Source organism: Protomyctophum bolini, assembly GCF_963924005.1.
Source record: "Protomyctophum bolini genome assembly, chromosome: 2".
NCBI classification, from domain to species: domain Eukaryota; kingdom Metazoa; phylum Chordata; class Actinopteri; order Myctophiformes; family Myctophidae; genus Protomyctophum; species Protomyctophum bolini.
The window spans coordinates 31,680,872-31,697,727 of record NC_137863.1 but is presented as its reverse complement, the minus strand read 5'-3'; the positions used below and the strand labels follow the sequence as shown (position 1 = coordinate 31,697,727).

The 16,856-nt window shown below is 42.9% G+C and overlaps 1 protein-coding gene across 2 annotated transcripts in view; it reads right to left on the bottom strand.

Annotated features, from left to right (window-relative positions):
- Positions 1–16,856, bottom strand: part of LOC308329926 (TOX high mobility group box family member 2-like) — a 200,262-nt gene that overhangs the window by 20,901 nt on the left and 162,505 nt on the right. Inside the window, exons 5-6 of one of the 2 annotated variants that reach the window (XM_080784471.1) lie at positions 10,974–11,264; positions 4,110–4,343 (exon numbers count right to left, since the gene is read on the bottom strand). In XM_080784471.1, coding sequence (XP_080640597.1) covers positions 4,110–4,343; positions 10,974–11,264 — 525 coding nt within the window. The remainder of the gene's footprint in view (positions 1–4,109; positions 4,344–10,973; positions 11,265–16,856) is intronic. The other variant, XM_080784470.1, reaches the window with a different exon arrangement.

Genomic DNA, 16,856 nt, shown 5'->3' with positions numbered 1-16,856 from the left:
AGAAATATGTGTCTACCGCATAATCAAATTTCTGCATATATTTTTCAACTCTCCGCATATACTGTATCACAACTTTCACTGCATAAATCACACCCCACATATTTCATCGCAAAATCAAGGATTTTAGCCTGCATAATCAAGGATTGGTGCCCGCGTTTTACTGGAGGCTCTAGTCAGGGAACAGTCATGTCTTGATGGGGCTGATGGCTCTTTTGTCCACACTCTGTATATAAAATATCACTTGTATTTGTTGGAGCCACCCCACAACACCAGATGGGGCTGATGGCTCTCGTGTCCACACTCACACTGAATCATTTCCTGTTATCTCATTTATACTTGAGAAAGACCAATAGGGGTCAAAACGTTGTATGCCCTGCCTGCTGTGATTGTGAATACAAATTTACCTGGAGCATTACAAAGTGATTTGCGAGCCCTTGCTTTTGTTCTTGATGCAGGGACACCGTCCCAGTGAGAGCAGCCTCTTTGCAGACTAATTTCCCCCATATGTTGAAGTCCAGTAGTACACATTGTAATTGAAATGTATTGCTATATGCTTGTAACATTTAGATTTCCCAGTCTCACAGAAGGAGCACATTCTTGTCCGATATCTTTTGTTTGCGTCTCTGCACACAAGGCAGTGCACATCATATATATTAACACATAGATGCCTCATTGGCCGCTGCGGTTCATTGGAAGTGTGCAAGAGGGGGGTATTAGGGGGATACGGGGTTTAGCAAAATAGGGCCGTTCATGGGCTCTATTTTTGTCCATGCTAAAGCCCTTGTGCTGCACTCACATGGGATCAGGCTAGCAGTAGACGGCAAACCGGAAGTCCTTTTAGTGGATGGGAGCAGGACGGTAAACGGAACAGGACGGCACGGCAGACAGAACCGGTGACGGTAACGGCAGACGGCATCGATGTTGAAATATTTAATCTTTGTATAGCTCTCCGTGGCGCCCAGCAGGTTTTGCCGTTTGTGAATGCAGCATTATAACTAAACTACTTTGCCTTTTTATTTTTTTACTATTTTGAAAAACATTTTTGAATAGTTCAACTAGTAGATCTACATGGACACCTTGTGAGCTTGTAGATCTACATGGACACCTTGTGAGCTTGTAGATCTACATGGACACCTTGTGAGCTTGTAGATCTACATCGACACCTTGTGAGCTTGTAGATCTACATCGACACCTTGTGAGCTTGTAAAACTTTAGGGATAAGGGGTTTAGCATGGAGGAAAATGGAGCCCTTTGTCTCTCCATTAATTTAAGTTAATGTTTTATTTCCCCTTAAGTTGTATAACCCATTGCATCTTGCAATGGGTCTGGTCCACAAGATTCGATACACCACCAAGATACCCATGTACCTAAATACTTCCTTAATGTCAACAAAGTCCACACCCACAACACCAGAGGGAGTTCAACAAACCATGTGCAACCCAGATTTGGCACAAACAAGGGACGAAATTAATCTCGCTCCTATATACCACCAAAATGTGGAACTCCCTACCAACAGTCATTAAGACATGATAATACCTTGACTCCTTCAAAACCGCTCTCAAAGGGCACCTACGGACGGCTGCAATTCCAAACTGGCCCCGTAAAATCTGAATCCCCTAACCCCCCTCACTGTATATGTTTTCTTTTCCCTTTTTACCTCCTTTCTGATGATGATTTCCAGTTTTTTGGCTATAGAAGTGTATATTGGTATGTCTCTAAATGTTTTGATGAATTGAACACGGTGGACCCTCTTGTAAACAAGTGTAGTGCTTTATTGGGTCGTCCACTCACAGTTGACAGTTTTTGTATTGAGTTGTGCTTGAAATGTACTGTAATTATGCAAACTATGTGAATAAATACTTCAATCAATCAATCAAACCCTGATGTCCTGGCCTGGATCAAATGAAAATCTGAGTTTTTCTACGAGTCTGCCTCCTGCTCCTGGTCCTATTTCTTTTTACTGTGACGTTCTTATATTTATTCGCACAGACCTGGGACATTAAAGAAAATACCTCAATATTGTTAGAGGATATAACGGCTATAGGCATGTGTATTAACTTAATAGTTGTAATATGGAAATACATGGCAGCTAGTGCGCCTTTCGTTTATGCATTCGAGGCAAATATAGGGAATCCGAGACAATGCTATAAAGCCGAGGAGTCTAGTATAATTAGCACCACCAGGAGTGTTATTGCGCTGACATACCGGATCACAACACCGTGTTACTAATATTTCACTCCGTAATGACATCATTACCACAAGTTAATTACGTGCCTGCGAGGGGACACGTTTGATTAAACACACAAATGCGTTCAATGGAGGGTTTTTTAAATAGTTGGAATTGGCCCTTTGTAATTCCGTCTGTGTTCCCAGGTAGGACAGACACTGTGGCATGGAGATACGCAGCAGACACACAAGAAGAGACAGAACGCCCCAACATCAACCAACAGGGCTTTTGATCCTTTGTTAAATAGCATGGTGAAAATATAGCTGGTTTATAAGCTTTATACAGTATAGGTCAGCTATTTTCAGTTATTTTTTATGTTCTATTCTCGCCTATACGGTGTATGGCATGCCACCAAAACAGGAATAGATTATGAATTGATTTGATCAATGATTTGTTATAATCGATTACATATGGATTCGTTTGATTAACTGTTTTCAGCCCTAAATCAACGCCACCAGAAAGAGCTATAGCCGCAGCTATACTGGGTCTCGAGCACGCAGCCTGGTACACCAGGGGTTAAGAAGCACAAACAATAACATTTCAGGAGCAGATGTCCTTGAGGCGAAACCAAGGACGAGGCAATTGCTAATCTCGTATTCCCAGCATGATCAAATCACCAGGCAACAGATATAAATAAAAGGACAGGAAATGAGGAATTCACATTCAAGGGTGTCAGCGGTGAAATGAAGATTCATGGTGAAGAGGCGCGGTGAAGGCAGCAAAAATTAACTGCAAATAAAAGAGGGACAGACCCAGACGGCCTCCAAAGGCCGCCGTATAAAGTAGGTTTGGCGGTACGAGGAGCTAGGGGAGACACACGGCCAGTGGTGAAAGAAGTACTATGATTATCGTTCTTTCTTCTTTTTACTTACGTAAAAGTAGCAATACCACACAACGTAGAAATACTATTAGTAACACGTGCGTATTAGATGCATCATGCCAGTACAAGAGTACTGCCATCAAACATTTACTTTAAGCACCAAAAGCAAAAATGCTATGCTTTTATGACTAAAATGTGACTGAAACTAAATGAAAACTATTGAAGAGAGACTATGACTAAAACTAAAATCAAAATGTGCTGCCTAAAACAACACTGCAGTTGAGGCTCATAGAGGCTGATGGAGAAATGGCTGTACTTTGTCATGTTAGACAGCTGCTTTTATTTGACAGCCAATATAGGCTGCGACCAAAGTGGATATTCTAAAAATATGAGTCTGCACTCGCCACCGACATCACCAGACAGTCTCGTTTTCTGCTCATTTCACAGCATCATTTGTTACTATGAATGAACTGTATGCCGCTATGCGCCCCGTTGAGTTTTGTCTGTCGGGCCTGGAATGCAAACAACGTAGACGGGGGACATGTTTATATTCAAATCACTGCATCTATACGGTCACTGTAGTCCAGGGCAGGGTTCTCAAAGTGAGGTCCAGGGACCCCTCAGGGGTTCTTGGGATGGGGGGGTGGTTCCACCATGGTCCTTTCCAGGTCTGTAACTGAGAGTGTGGAACCAAATGGACCGATACTGTATCGGTATCGGAAAAGTATCGGTATTGGTGAATATAGCCCTATAGATCTGACACAGGGGTTGTCACTATGGCAGGTAAATAAAATGTTGGGGCATGTGATGTGGAGTTTGCTTTTGCCCAAACTGCAAGTGCACATTTGAGTGAGGAGTCTGCTATAAACACAACACAAGATATATAGCTAGATAGCTATAAACACAACACGAGAGCACAACACCGGTATCAGTATTCGGTATCGGCTAACACAGAAATTGTGCTATCGGGATCGGATCAGGAACGAAAAAAGTGTATCGTGACACACACAATTTATTTTATCGTCCTCAGTCCCTATAAAATGGGTCATTATTTCTACACACCTGTTTCTGCTCCTCTCCCAGTCCGTCCCACATGGACGCCACTATCTTGGAGACGTCTCCGAAGGTGGCGTTGGGGTTCTGTCCCTTGATGGCCGCCTGCGTGTCCCTGAAGAAGAGCGCGTAGGCCGACACGGGCTTGGTGGGCTCGTTGGGGTCCTTCTTCTTCTTCTTCTTCTGGGGCTTGGGCTTGGGCTTCATCATCATCTCCGACGAAGGCCTCTTCTCCCCCGTGATCTGGAAGAACATCAGCGCGACGCAAAGACACGAGCAGTTTATTGATACTGGAGAGAACAGGGGACTCTCTCTCTCCCTCTCCCTAATACATGTAGTAAAAGTACAATATTTGCCTCTGAGATGTACTGGGGTAGTAAGTAAATGTACTGGCAAATGGAAAGACTCAAGTAAAGTACAAATACCTCAAAAGTGTACTTAAATCACATTCACTTAATTAACACTTTTCATGCCACCATCTTCGCAACGTTTTTGGCTGGGGACTCGATCCCGGAAATGCTTTGGCTATGTCTCACAGTACAAGCTGGATGGATGGATGGATGGATGGATGGATGGATGGATGGATGGATATGTAGACGCATCATTTGATTTCTGTGTTCTATGTCTGTATAGCCAGTCAGCATTATGTCATTATAACAATGTTTCAACTGGCTGTAACCACTTCAAAAAATGTGAGGAAAGAATAACATGTTTCTGCCAACCCCTTTTCTTGTTCTCCCCCCTTGACCATCAGTACATTTATCAAAAACAAATCGATTCTCTGAATTTATGAAACCATTTGAAATGCACCTGTTTCGTGGTATATTCAACGTGATGGCTTTCAGTTGTTCACAGTGTGATGCGTTACACTTATGACTTCCATGCAATGGAGCAACAGAAAGTACTCGGAAAGGCACATATGGCTGCGATGTGGCACTAGAGAATGAATTAGGAAGAGGGAAATGGAATTGCTCACTGATAGTAGAGATGGTAATCGGTTTTTTATTCATAATTTACTGTGTGGACAGTCAAAGTCATAACAGGGGGGAAGTATAGTCAAGGAAATATTGTTTTAATAGAAGAAAACGTCCTGTTCTTGTGGTATCACTGCATGCCACCATATTTGCATACTCTGATGAATGACAGAAGTGAGGATTGGCCCACACTAATGTGTTTTCCTTGTAAAATGCATAATGCATGCTTATTATACGCCGTGGTCTGGCATCCACATTACTATTTGAACGACCTGAAACTGAGACTTTTGAAAATGTCTGCTGACCCTGGAGGAGTTTTAAAATGTCTGCTGACCCTGGAGGAGTTTTGGTAATGTTGGGTTTTAAATGTCTGCTGACCCTGGAGGAGTTTTAAAGTGTCTGCTGACCCTGGAGGAGTTTTGGTAATGTTGGGTTTTAAATGTCTGCTGACCCTGGAGGAGTTTTAAAGTGTCTGCTGACCCTGGAGGAGTTTTGGTAATGTTGGGTTTTAAATGTCTGCTGACCCTGGAGGAGTTTTAAAGTGTCTGCTGACCCTGGAGGAGTTTTAAAGTGTCTGCTGACCCTGGAGGAGTTTTAAAGTGTCTGCTGACCCTGGAGGAGTTTTGGTAATGTTGGGTTTTTAATGTGCACCGGTGGACATTCTTTGCATTTTAATCCGGACAGGCGGAAAATGGGACTTTTTCAAAACGATGATGCAGATTATCGCTTCCCGATTGGGTCTCATGGAGATTATTTACAAAGCGGTGCTAAAATGCATGTGTGGAAGGAGAATGTTCTTTATTTTGGAAATGTACTAGTGTAGAGCTTATGACAGCTGATTTAAGCAATATTACACGAGAGGGTGTGGTTTAACGTGATTATTGCCACGACAGTGATGAGGTATGGAATGAGACGTCGATGTAGTCACTACGACCACAAATGTCCCAATAAACTAGCTAGCCTATAGCCACCTTGTTTGCTGCGCTCTGGGAAAACAGAGCAGCTGAATTCTTTGTTTTGATTAGGTGTGGTGTGGTGCTCGTTTGATCCACGGTTAGAAGGCTGTTTCAACCAATCAGATTGCTTCCTCAAAACGACCCGTTGTATAATTAGTATTACACTCTCCACTGGGAGTTGTGGATTCCTGTTAAAATATAGTTTACAAGTTCACAATGCATCGTGATTATCGTATTATTAATATTAGTAGTAGTAGTACACACAAATACACAGTATTTCAAATAGTCAATGTTTATAGGGTTAAAGTGCTTAAAGGCGCAGTGAAACGGAAATGGTGATCAATTTATTTTGAAGTTTCAACATGAAACACCGGTATGAAGTTTCTGAACCAATCAGAGCGTCGCATCCATTCAGGCGATGGGACGGTAGCTAGGGACGGTAGCTATGCTATCCGCAACATGCATGGTGTGTGTTTGTTTACAAATAAGATTGTCGGCCAGCAGTATCAGTTTACTGTTATGTGGCTTATTTCTACCCTACCTATAATGTTTTCAGATACATATTTTAGCGTGATGATTAAGTTGAAACCGAGTAATACACTGTCTGGATGTTATCTTGAATGGGAATAAAAACGGAGGATTTCTGAAATCAGTAGCAGCTGTGTTGGACGGATGCGCAGATATGGGGAATTAAACGGGTGAGCTTCATTTTTATTGGCTTTTATCTATGTGCATCTCTACACGTCATCACGCAGCACGTTTTCGTTTTAATAAATAAATAAAACAATCGTTTTATGGACCTTTGATATAAAACACACAGAAATGAGAATTTTCCCATTTTTTTGGCATCCATTGCTAGGTATGCCCATATGATGACCATAGATATAGTCTAAAAGTGTGAAAAACGTATTTTTCATTTCACTGCGCCTTTAAACTGATGCAATAATTTATAATTTATTTTAATTTAAAAAAATCCTGGGGACCTCCTGGAACCCCCTCAAGGACCCCTGGGGGGTCCCAGACCCCACTTTGAGAACCACTGGTATATAGTTGATGAGTGTATTTATGCCAATTATTATTATTATGTCAAATAATAATAATAATGCTGATAATGTCAGCTAATCTTTTACTTGCATCAACAATGTTCTACTAAAGCCGTTTATAATGTTCATCATAGACAAGAAGAATTTATAAAGATCACTGAGTCCATTTAGCCGAAGGGGACAACTACCCAATACAACCACTCCCACACAACACTAGCCAAAACACCCACAAGCTGCTGGCGGCAGATTAACATGGGAGCCAATTGAAAGCAGAATCTCTCCTCAGCAGCTCCGCGGGCATGCAGACACGACACAACACAATAACATACAGCTAGTTTATAACTGACGACATGGCTGTGCACCCAACACAATAACATAGTTAGTTTATAACTGAAGACATGGCTGTGCACCCAACACAATAATATACAGTTAGTTTATAACTGAAGACATGGCTGTGCACCCAACACAATAACATACAGCTAGTTTATAACTGAAGACATGGCTGTGCACCCAACACAATAACATACAGTTAGTTTATAACTGAAGACATGGCTGTGCACCCAACACAATAACATACAGTTAGTTTATAACTGAAGACATGGCTGTGCACCCAACACAATAACATAGTTAGTTTATAACTGAAGACATGGCTGTGCATTGGAGTGGCTGGCTGCACCACTCAGAAAGAAAGAAAGAAAGAGCAGATGATACCATCCCTCTGTATATGTTTTGAACGATTCATTGATGGCTTTTCAGCAGCAGTAGTACTTTCTCCTTTTTTTGTAGTTTCAAGATTCACTAGATTTATTTTGTCTCAGAGCTCATTCTGTGTGTGAAAAGAATATAATACAATTAGCACCAATGACTTATAAAGAGTATAAAGTGTATACATTGTGGGAACATTGTGTAAAGTACATGAGAATTCCGAATAACCTAAAGCATTCCGAATAACATAAAAAAATGGTACAAAGTATTTGGTGCAAAATCATTAAATATCACGTGCTGAACTGTAGCAGTCCTGAGCAAAATACAGTTTAAAGTATATATATATATATATATATATATATATATATATATATATATATATATGTATATATATATATACACACACACAATGTGCAGGAGGTGTGCAAAATGAAAAATACAAACAGTGTGTGCTCTCCGGTGTTGTTTTACCAATTACCAGCGCCAGCCAACAGCAAAACTGCAACCATTGCTTCGAGACTGTTTGACATTTCTAGGGAGCCAAAGCATCGGGAGAGGAGTGAGTATTCACCAAAGCTGTTTTTCAAACTGGCCAGGTTATGCAGTCTGCACATCCAATCTGCTCAGCTCCATAGCTGTTAATACACTGAACATTTCTACACTCGTACCGCCACGCACCGCCACGTACGGTTACAGTCTTTTGTGTATTGTGCATTCATTTTTTAAGGTATATAGCCTACTAAACAACACTTCATTATAACTATTTTACACTGTTATAGTAAATCAGACCTGTCTGAAGTGAGTGGTGCAACTGTTGGTACCCTAAACATAGTTTCTCAGATTAGAGAGAGGTTCTGTGACACCAATATGTACAGTACTTTTAACAGATTAGCAGTTTTATTTCCATTAATCCATGAGCCATGCTTTATAGTTCAAGTACGCATGGCTTCCTGGGTCGGAGTTGTACAGTAGACTCAGTGAGCGCTGCATGATGTGGCTTGTGTGAAGGCTGGAAACTGAGTGACTGGTTATATAGTGACACACCTGGACTGTGATTGGGCAATGAATTAAGTGGTGATTATGGCAAACACCTGTGTCATTGTGGATTCAGGGAATGGGAAATTTCCGCCAGAGGCTGCCATTCAGACTGTGAGATAATTCACAACACAGAGAGTCATGGACACAGCCAGGGACGGACAAAGCTGGGCATTGGAGGGGCTATAGCTGCACCCTAGTTGCACCACTCACAAATATAGCATAAATAGGCAGCCAACAAACCTATACAAGCTCACAAAAAGTATATAGATCTGCTATTTTTGATGAATTGAATTAGAAAATGTACGCTTATACAGCATATTGACATACCCAAAATAGGGACGCTAGTCTTGCCTCAGACACATTTTAGTTCCCCTATACTTGTCTACGTTTGGAATCCCAATACAGTTAACCTGAACCATACAGTAGTATAATGAAGTCTAATCATTATACCCAAGAACAATACTGCCCTACAAAGCCAAAGTGAGGTAACTACGGTGGGGGGGAAAAGGTTGATATTGGGTTTATAAGTCTTTCAACTGGTCAGCCAAATGAGATATCGGCAAATAAGTGATATTACACAAATTGTAAATACTAGAGCGGTGCCCGTTGGGCACTGGCCTACTTGGAACGATGCAAGTAGGAAATGTATGCCACACCCAGTTATTATGTCTGTGTCCCTTTTATGCCCATATACAGCATGGCGTTCTTTGTCAGGCTTGCCCAAATATGGTGTCTATGCGGATGTCCATATATGGAGCAGGGGCCCAATCCAGAGCCCGGGCAGAGGCCTTTTTGTGGCGGTTCTGGACAACCGTGGGTCCGACCGACTCGACACCGGGCACTGCACTCCCTGCAGTGGTGGTGTGGAATGCGTGTGTCGATTTTGGAGTCGGTGGGGTTAGGGTTCTCGAGTTACGTGGATTACATCCGTACACACGTACAGTACAGACATACGTATACAGACAGACATACAGAGACATGCTGCATAATTAAATAGATAGATGTTCTTGAGGTACAGTAACTGTATATCACCCAAATTCACAAAGGCTAATTTTACCTTTTGGGATACACAAATACGTCGGTGTGTCCAAAAAAACCGTAGAGACTGCACTTTGATGTCTAGTAAAGAAAATGACATCCATTGTACAAGATTTAAGCATCAGAGTCTGCAACTTCCATCAGTCGTGGAGTTCCATCCGTGTCTGTGTGGAGAGTCTCCCCAAAATAATCACAGGCACAACAATAAATAATACGTTCTCCATCCCTGACCTGCATAAGCGTAGCAATGCCAGACCACACCTCTGCTCTTTTAAATCACATCACTCCATGCCCAGCATGTTACTCTACCACTTGCAAGCCCTCCAAGGAAGCATATCTGAAGTGATTATGTCAGCTACCAGTAGGCAAGGCAAAGGCTTTACATTAATTGCAACTCTGGTGGTCCCAGGACCCTACGATGAGAACCAGTGGTCTATGGCAGTGGTCCCAGGACCCTATACGATGAGAACCAGTGATCTATGGCAGTGGTCCCAGGACCCTATACGATGAGAACCAGTGGTCTATGGCAGTGGTTCCAGGACCCTATACGATGAGAACCAGTGGTCTATGGCAGTGGTCCCAGGACCCTATACGATGAGAACCAGTGGTCTATGGCAGTGGTCCCAGGACCCTATACGATGAGAACCAGTGGTCTATGGCAGTGGTCCCAGGACCCTATACGATGAGAACCAGTGGTCTATGGCAGTGGTCCCAGGACCCTATACGATGAGAACCAGTGGTCTACGGCAGTGGTCCCAGGACCCTATACGATGAGAACCAGTGGTCTATGGCAGTGGTCCCAGGACCCTACGATGAGAACCAGTGGTCTACGGCAGTGGTCCCAGGACCCTATACGATGAGAACCAGTGGTCTATGGCAGTGGTTCCAAAACTTTTCAGGTTAGGTTCGAGACCCAAAAGAAAGACTATAGTCGTTTGCCCGCGACCCAAACTAGTGGAAATCTACATTCCATGATTATTTTTTTTATATGCTTCTTTATTTAAAAAAAAAACATGATTCTTTATTAAATAAATAAATAAAATGGGATTTATTTTTACTTAAGTCGGGACCCACTGTTTTGGGGGAAAACAGTGGGTCCCTATGTGGCCACACCAGTACCTTAGAATGAGGATCAGTCTCCTCTTCCTGATTGGAGCTGGAGGGGGAGGGCGTGGCCGATTTACTTCCCGGGGGCGAGGGGGAACCGTGGTGGGGGTGGGGGGGTGCGCCGGGGCCGCCACCCCCCCGGCCCTGCACGTGGGCGTTTAGCTGGGACAGGGCGCTCATGGGGTTGGACAATATCCTAGCGGAGCTGTTTATCAGTGGGAGGTAATGACCTCCGTCTGGGTGGTGCTGGTGGTGGTGATGGTGGTGATGGTGTTGATGGTGGGCCAGACCCAGCTCCTGCATCTGGATGTGAGAGATAAGAACACCAGCTTTTACTATAAGTCTTGTCTTATATAGTTTTTTCCTATACTGCAGTGTTCATTTTGTCTATAGACTATAAAAGAAGACTACGGTTTTGATAGACGATAGCTAGAGAGTAAAAGGGCTCCATTTCCGTTCATGCCCTTATCCCTAAAACTACTAAATCTACATCGATGTGATGTGAGCTTGTAGATTGGCTATTTAAACTAGTAGTTTAGGGATAAGGGGTTTAGCATGGACGAAAATAGAGCCCTAAGACTAAACCGTTTCAGATGACTAATAGCTGTCAAATTTAACACTAGGACTTGACTGAGGGACTGCCATTGGATTTTCGTTTTTTTCATGTCGTATGAAAGCAGGGAATCATATCTTCAAATTGACATTTTGGTTGTTCAGTTTGACCCACCAGTTTTGGAGATATGGCTTATAGAGTAATGTCTTTCACATGTTTAAGCATTTATTTCATATTTACATGTCGATTTCAGCTCTGACATTTATTTCAGACATGCTCTAGTATGAAGAGTCTGCCTGTGCTATTAACTAATTTTGGATTAAAAAAAAAGAGTCTCCTCTGGTGAAAAGCTGGAGGTTGCGCGATGGCAGGCTCTCAGTCAAATCTGGTCACATTAGGTTGACTAAGACTAGACTAAGACTAAACAATTTCAGATGACTAAGTAGGAATACAAGTAAAGGGTGTGTTCAAAAAAACTAAGACTAAATCAGAATTTGCTGTCAAAATTAACACTGCTTTATTAGTAAGCTAGTAGTAATTATTATCAGCCAAATATTAGTGTGTGCGTGCGTGCGTGCGTAAATATTTGGGAGACGATATATTTAAATGCTGTCCAATATAAATTAAAATAACAGTACATTGATGAGAGACATAGGTTGGGAGGAGGGGAGGGGTCTAAATTGCAGCGGCCTAAATTACACCTAATATAAAATGCATTTTCTCTGCTAACTCGCAATGTTGTGCATGCTCGTATTATCCAATGGTGTGTTATACCTTGACTCCGGTCATGACCTTGACTGTGCTTTTAGGGCAAATTTTGAATACCAATCCTGCAGTATAGGAATGCCCTTGACCAACCTATTGTTCATCATACAATGATTAATCAAATGCACTATCTTCCCTCATAGTCATGAATTTAAGAGAAACGCTGTCTTTTTTTTCCCCCGCATGGTAATCTTGCTCAGCCCACATACTGATGTGTCCATGGTTCACCATGCAGTCCACATAACAAACCACATTCATCACATAATCAACCTCCACTTCCAACCCAACAAGAGACATCTGTCTTGCCTATGCAAAGATGAACCGCACTCAGCAGTGTTTACGCCATGTTATAACTATACAATATACACTCTCCTTCAGGTTTAAAAATGTACCATCAAAATGGAACCAAAACAGCGATCAGTATTAGAGACTGAAATTCCTAATGGAATGTTGCCTTCAAAGATTATTACTGATCCAGAAGCCATTAACCTTTCATAAAGTTACATGCTTTTAAGAGTCTTTAAACATCTTCAATAATAACCACATCAAAAGCTTTTCTTCAGGATGCATTGGGACATATAACTCGAACGCAGACCAAAGTATGCTTCTAATGCCAGCATTAAATAGAGAATGTTTGGCAATTTACAGATCAGAAAGTGATGAACTAGCATTTATTAGCGCCGCGTGAAACATTCATGAGTTAAATAATACATTACACATTAGCGCAGTGCTAAAAAGATCAAATTGAGAGAGCCCCTCGTATATATGAGGTCTTGATAAACATGAGCATGAGGTTCAGAGATGAAGGCTTGCCTCTCTAATCGTAATTGGTCCCAGTAGGTTGCCTGGAATAAAAATTCACTGCAAAGTAATGTTGTAAGAGAGAGAGAGAGAGAGAGAGAGAGAGAGAGAGAGAGAGAGAGAGAGAGAGAGAGAGAGAGAGAGAGAGAGAGAGAGAGAGAGAGAGAGAGAGAGAGGGGGGGGGCTCTGGCTTGCTTTGAAAACTTCTAATATTCACAGGACATTAGATTCTGTGTTTGCCTCAGCAGCTGCTAACAAAAGGCAGCCGTGAACAAAGACATTCCTTTTGCATTTCAAATAACCATGCTCTACCCCCCTAACACCAACACCACCACCACCACCACCTACACTACACCCTCCAACTTCCAATCATAATTCAAAACACCATCATTCCCACGTCTTAAAACACAGGGAAAATATCCTCAGCGAGAAGAGAGAGAGAGAGAAAGACCCAGAAAAAGGAGAAGAGAGAGAGAGAGAGAGAAAGACCCAGAAAAAGGAGAAGAGAGAGAGAGAGAGAGAGAGACCCAGAAAAAGGAGAAGAGAGAGAGAGAGAGAGAAAGACCCAGAAAAAGGAGAAGAGAGAGAGAGAGAAAGACCCAGAAAAAGGAGGAGAGAGAGAGAGAGAGAGAGAGAAAGACCCAGAAAAAGGAGAAGAGAGAGAGAGAGAGAGAAAGACCCAGAAAAAGGAGAAGAGAGAGAGAGAGAGAGAGACCCAGAAAAAGGAGAAGAGAGAAAAAGAGAAAGACAGAAAACTGGGAGGGAAAAGAGAAAGAAATAGAAATCCATTAATTTTCCATTTTCCACGGAGCTGCTCTTTAAGGGTCTTCACAAACCAAGAAGCATTGAAAAACCAATTAATCAAACATGAATGGCCTATCATAGCTACAGCAGGCCCATTTCCATAGCAACAGCCTCCCGGGCGAAATTGTCACCCTTTAATCTGAGCCACAGCATGTTTCATATAAACACGCGTGGAGGAGAGAGACGGCAGAGCAGTGCCATGCACGGTGAAAAGAATCCTCTGTGTTAATGTTACTCTGGAGGAGAGAGACAGCAGAGCAGTGCCATGCACGGTGAAAAGAATCCTCAGTGTTAATGTTACTCTGCATGGAGGAGAGAGACAGGAGAGCAGAGCCATGCACGGTGAAAAGAATCCTCAGTGTTAATGTTACTCTGGAGGAGAGAGACAGCAGAGCAGAGCCATGCACGGTGAAAAGAATCCTCAGTGTTAATGTTACTCTGCATGGAGGAGAGAGACAGCAGAGCAGATCCATGCACGGTGAAAAGAATCCTCAGTGTTAATGTTACTCTGGAGGAGAGAGACAGCAGAGCAGAGCCATGCACAGTGAAAAGAATCCTCAGTGTTAATGTTACTCTGGAGGAGAGAGACAGCAGAGCAGTGCCATGCACAGTGAAAAGAATCCTCAGTGTTAATGTTACTCTGCATGGAGGAGAGAGACAGCAGAGCAGATCCATGCACGGTGAAAAGAATCCTCAGTGTTAATGTTACTCTGGAGGAGAGAGACAGCAGAGCAGTGCCATGCACGGTGAAAAGAATCCTCTGTGTTAATGTTACTCTGCATGGAGGAGAGAGACAGCAGAGCAGTACCATGCACGGTGAAAATAATCCTCTGTGTTAATGTTACTCTGCATGGAGGAGAGAGACAGCAGAGCAGAGCCATGCACGGTGAAAAGAATCCTCAGTGTTAATGTTACTCTGGAGGAGAGAGACAGCAGAGCAGAGCCATGCACGGTGAAAAGAATCCTCAGTGTTAATGTTACTCTGGAGGAGAGAGACAGCAGAGCAGTGCCATGCACGGTGAAAAGAATCCTCAGTGTTAATGTTACTCTGGAGGAGAGAGACAGCAGAGCAGTGCCATGCACGGTGAAAAGAATCCTCAGTGTTAATGTTACTCTGCATGGAGGAGAGAGACAGCAGAGCAGAGCCATGCACGGTGAAAAGAATCCTCAGTGTTAATGTTACTCTGGGCGTAAACAACCCACTATAGAAAGGAGGCTCCATTTTGGTCCATATATTGTGAAGAAAAGGAATAGAACTCGCACACTACTGTACATTATGCTCCTCCAATGCATTCCATTTTATAGAGTAAATGAGCACTGATGATTTTACTGTATGTGGATATTGTAGCAACTGTAGTTAGTACTAGTTACTGTACTCAGACAAAGTAAACACAGGAATTGTATTTAACTGATGCGTAAGTAAATTGCCTGCCCAACCCCCCCCCCAAAAAAAAACAAAAATAGAGAGCCAGCTTTTACAGTATGGCTTTTATTATCGACTAAAAAGACGTATTATCGTTGAATGGAACAGCGCGTGACATCTCGAGACATAATTAACTACCTTCTGAGGACATGGAGGGGTTGGTGGTGGTGGTGGAGCCCGGGTGACGGCAGCCATCAATCACACAGAATAATTCATGGCATTTGTTGATTTGCTGTGAAACCCGCAGCGCCACGCTCCTTCTGCCATTTTTCACATTCAGCCCCATACTTCATATAAGCCTTAACTCTTTTTCATTACAGCTGAGTGTTCTCTATCCCAACTAATGAAGAAAAGGAAAAACTCTGTCATCACGCTTTTTTCCCTTTTTTTAATAGAAGTGCAATATGCCGCCATGCACATTGCGAAGCAAAACGCAATTGATGAATCTCGGGCGGGAAGGGAAGTTACAGTTATGCAAATGTCATGCGCAGAGGTTAGGCTGACGAAGGGAGAAAATAAATACATGGTTTGCTTAGGCAAAGTATTAACTCATTTAGACGTGAGGACGATTCTACAAAATGTCTTCTAAATCCTGACAGTTTTCTGAAAAACCCCATGTTTCTACTGTCGTTGTCAAACATTTTCATGTCAAGGACCCCCAAAAATGATATGTCTTTGGCCTCCGACCCACATCTCAAAATATGTAGTTCGGGACACCCCACCGAAAGCAAAGTTTTGAGTTAAAAACTCTGAAAGTATATACTGTATATTCAAAGATTTGTGCCACATTTTCACAATTAAAAATATCTTGTAGATCTGCTATTGTTCAATAGCTAAAGTAAACATGATGCTTTATATAACACCAAAAGGGGTTCCCGTTCTGAATGGGTTAACCAATTAAACCCTATACCGTACAGTACTGCACTTAGTTGACTAGTTGACTAGTCCTCCAGGGCTCTATATTAGGTCCCCTCCTGTTTTCAGTCTATACACCAAATATCTTCGCAGAAAACAAACAGGCGATCTACAAGCTCAAAACAAACTTGTGAGCTATAGCTTGTAGATGGTCGGTTTTCTCTGAATGTGCAGCAGAATAGCTGGGAGGATATAGGATTCATCCTCCTATATCAAAATGGCCTTGTGGGATGGTGTGGGTGGGTGGATGCTGGGTGGATGCTGGGTGGATGGTGTGGGTGGGTGGATGCTGGGTGGATGGTGTGGGTGGGTGGATGCTGGGTGGATGGTGTGGGTGGGTGGATGCTGGGTGGATGCTGGGTGGATGCTGGGTGGATGGTGTGGGTGGGTGGATGCTGGGTGGATGGTGTGGGTGGATGCTGGGTGGATGGTGTGGGTGGATGCTGGGTGGATGGTGTGGGTGGGTGGATGCTGGGTGGATGCTGGGTGGATGCTGGGTGGATGGTGTGGGTGGGTGGATGCTGGGTGGATGGTGTGGGTGGATGCTGGGTGGATGGTGTGGGTGGATGCTGGGTGGATGGTGTGGGTGGGTGGTGTGGGTGGATGCTGGGTGGATGGTGTGGGTGGATGGTGT